The following is a 1,824-nucleotide window of genomic DNA, read 5'->3' as shown; positions in this document are numbered from 1 at the left end:
GGCTACGGCGATATTCTGGGGCATGAAAAAATACTTCCAATACATTTACGGTAGGAAATTTATTTTGATAACAGATAATAAGCCCCTCACAACAATTTTCAATCCAGGTAAAAGCTTACCTGCGCTGTCTGCTGCTAGGATGTTACACTATGCGTTGTACTTGTCTGGTTTCGACTACACCATTGAATATAGAAGAACAGAGAACCATTCTAATGTTGACTTTCTCTCCAGATTTCCAGTTGCACAACCAAGGAAAGGAAACCATCTGGACGAGACGTGCAAATTTCAGTTGAACCAGATTCGAATGTTATCAAATGATAATTCGATTACGATTTCTCGTATTGCAGAGAGTACCAGGCGAGATCCGTGTTTGAGTGATATTTTGGACGCCCTACTCAACGGCCGTGATCTTCGCACATTAGGACTCAACGACAGTGAGTACACGCTACAGGACGGGTGCGTATTTAAAGCTAGAAGAGTCATGATTCCATTCAATTTACAAAGAGAAGTTCTAAAAGAGTTGCATGTAGGACATGTTGGTATTGTTAAAATGAAATCACTCGCAAGGAACTTCTGTTATTGGAAAAACATCGATAAGGACATCGAAAGCATTGCCAAAGGTTGTAAAGTTTGTTGTCTAAGGCAAAATGAGGCACCGATGGAGCGATCTCATAGTTGGGAACCACCTACTAAACCATGGCAGAGGTTGCATATTGATTTTGCCGGGCCCATGTCAGGATATTACTACTTTGTAATAGTAGATGCACATTCTAAATGGGTTGATGTTATCCCCACTAAAACCACGACATCACAATGGTGCATCAAACAGTTGAGAAATTTATTTTGTAACTTTGGTTTTCCAGAAGTATTGGTATCGGACAATGGACCACAGTTCACCTCAAAGGTATTTAAAGACTTCCTAGAAGGAAATGGAGTCATCCATAAAACAAGTGCTCCATTTCATCCATCCACTAATGGTCAAGCAGAAAGGTATGTTCAAACCATTAAGAAGCTGTTGAACTGCATGCATGATGAAAAAGGTGATGTCGAATACAAACTGAGTCAGATTTTGATACAACTGAGAAAAGTTCCCAATGCTGATGGAAAGAGCCCTTATGATTTGATGTTCCAAAGAGAAGTAAGAACAGACTTTCATGTCATGTTCCGAAGTGAACAAGAAGAAAGAGAAAACCAGGGAAGCAGAAACAGAAGAGAGCCGAGAAGAAAGTTTGATGTGGGAGACCGGGTGCAAGTTAGAAATTATACGCGTGAAGGGAAATGGAAGTTTGGAAGAGTACTGAGAAGAGAAGGAAGGCTGCATTACCAGGTGGAGTTGGACGAAGGGAATGTGTGGAGACGACATGTGGACCAGATCAGAAGTACTTGCTACGGGGGGAAGAACTGATAGATACATAGATAGAGTCGAGAATTGTGTATTGCGGCCAGATGATTTTCGAGTCAGTCGAAATATTAAAATGATACAATTCGTTTCTCTCCAAGCTGTTCGTTTTCTCATTTCTTATATTTAACAAAGAGCATGAGGAGAAGGTGCAATCTCTGCATTGAACACCGAGGGGCGACAGTACCAACAATTCCTATGAAATACTGTGATAGTGTTTGTGTAGTGCACATCGCGTTTTTCGCCAAACATTTTGTTGTATCTCGGGTTTCGGTCGTTCGATTTCGACAATATTGATGTCTATTGAAAGTAGGGTTGCCAACTTTTTTTTCGACATATACGGTACAAACTAACAAAATGGTGAAAAAATACGGATTTCCCGATTTTTACCCGGAACAAAGGCATGCAACCCCCTCCACCACCAC

General features: G+C 40.9%; 1 protein-coding gene across 1 annotated transcript; it reads left to right on the top strand.

Moving 5' to 3' along the window:
- The first annotated feature begins 139 nt into the window (after positions 1-139).
- On the top strand, positions 140-1,405 carry LOC103522781 (uncharacterized protein K02A2.6-like). The gene has a single exon (XM_008487874.2). The coding sequence runs from the start codon at positions 140-142 to the stop codon at positions 1,403-1,405; it is 1,266 nt and encodes a 421-aa protein (XP_008486096.2).
- The last annotated feature ends 419 nt before the right edge of the window (positions 1,406-1,824 follow it).

This window comes from Diaphorina citri, unplaced genomic scaffold, assembly GCF_000475195.1.
Source record: "Diaphorina citri unplaced genomic scaffold, Diaci psyllid genome assembly version 1.1 scaffold11149, whole genome shotgun sequence".
NCBI lineage: Eukaryota > Metazoa > Arthropoda > Insecta > Hemiptera > Psyllidae > Diaphorina > Diaphorina citri.
The sequence above is the reverse complement of the archived record's forward strand: the minus strand, read 5'-3'. Positions and strand labels throughout refer to the sequence as shown.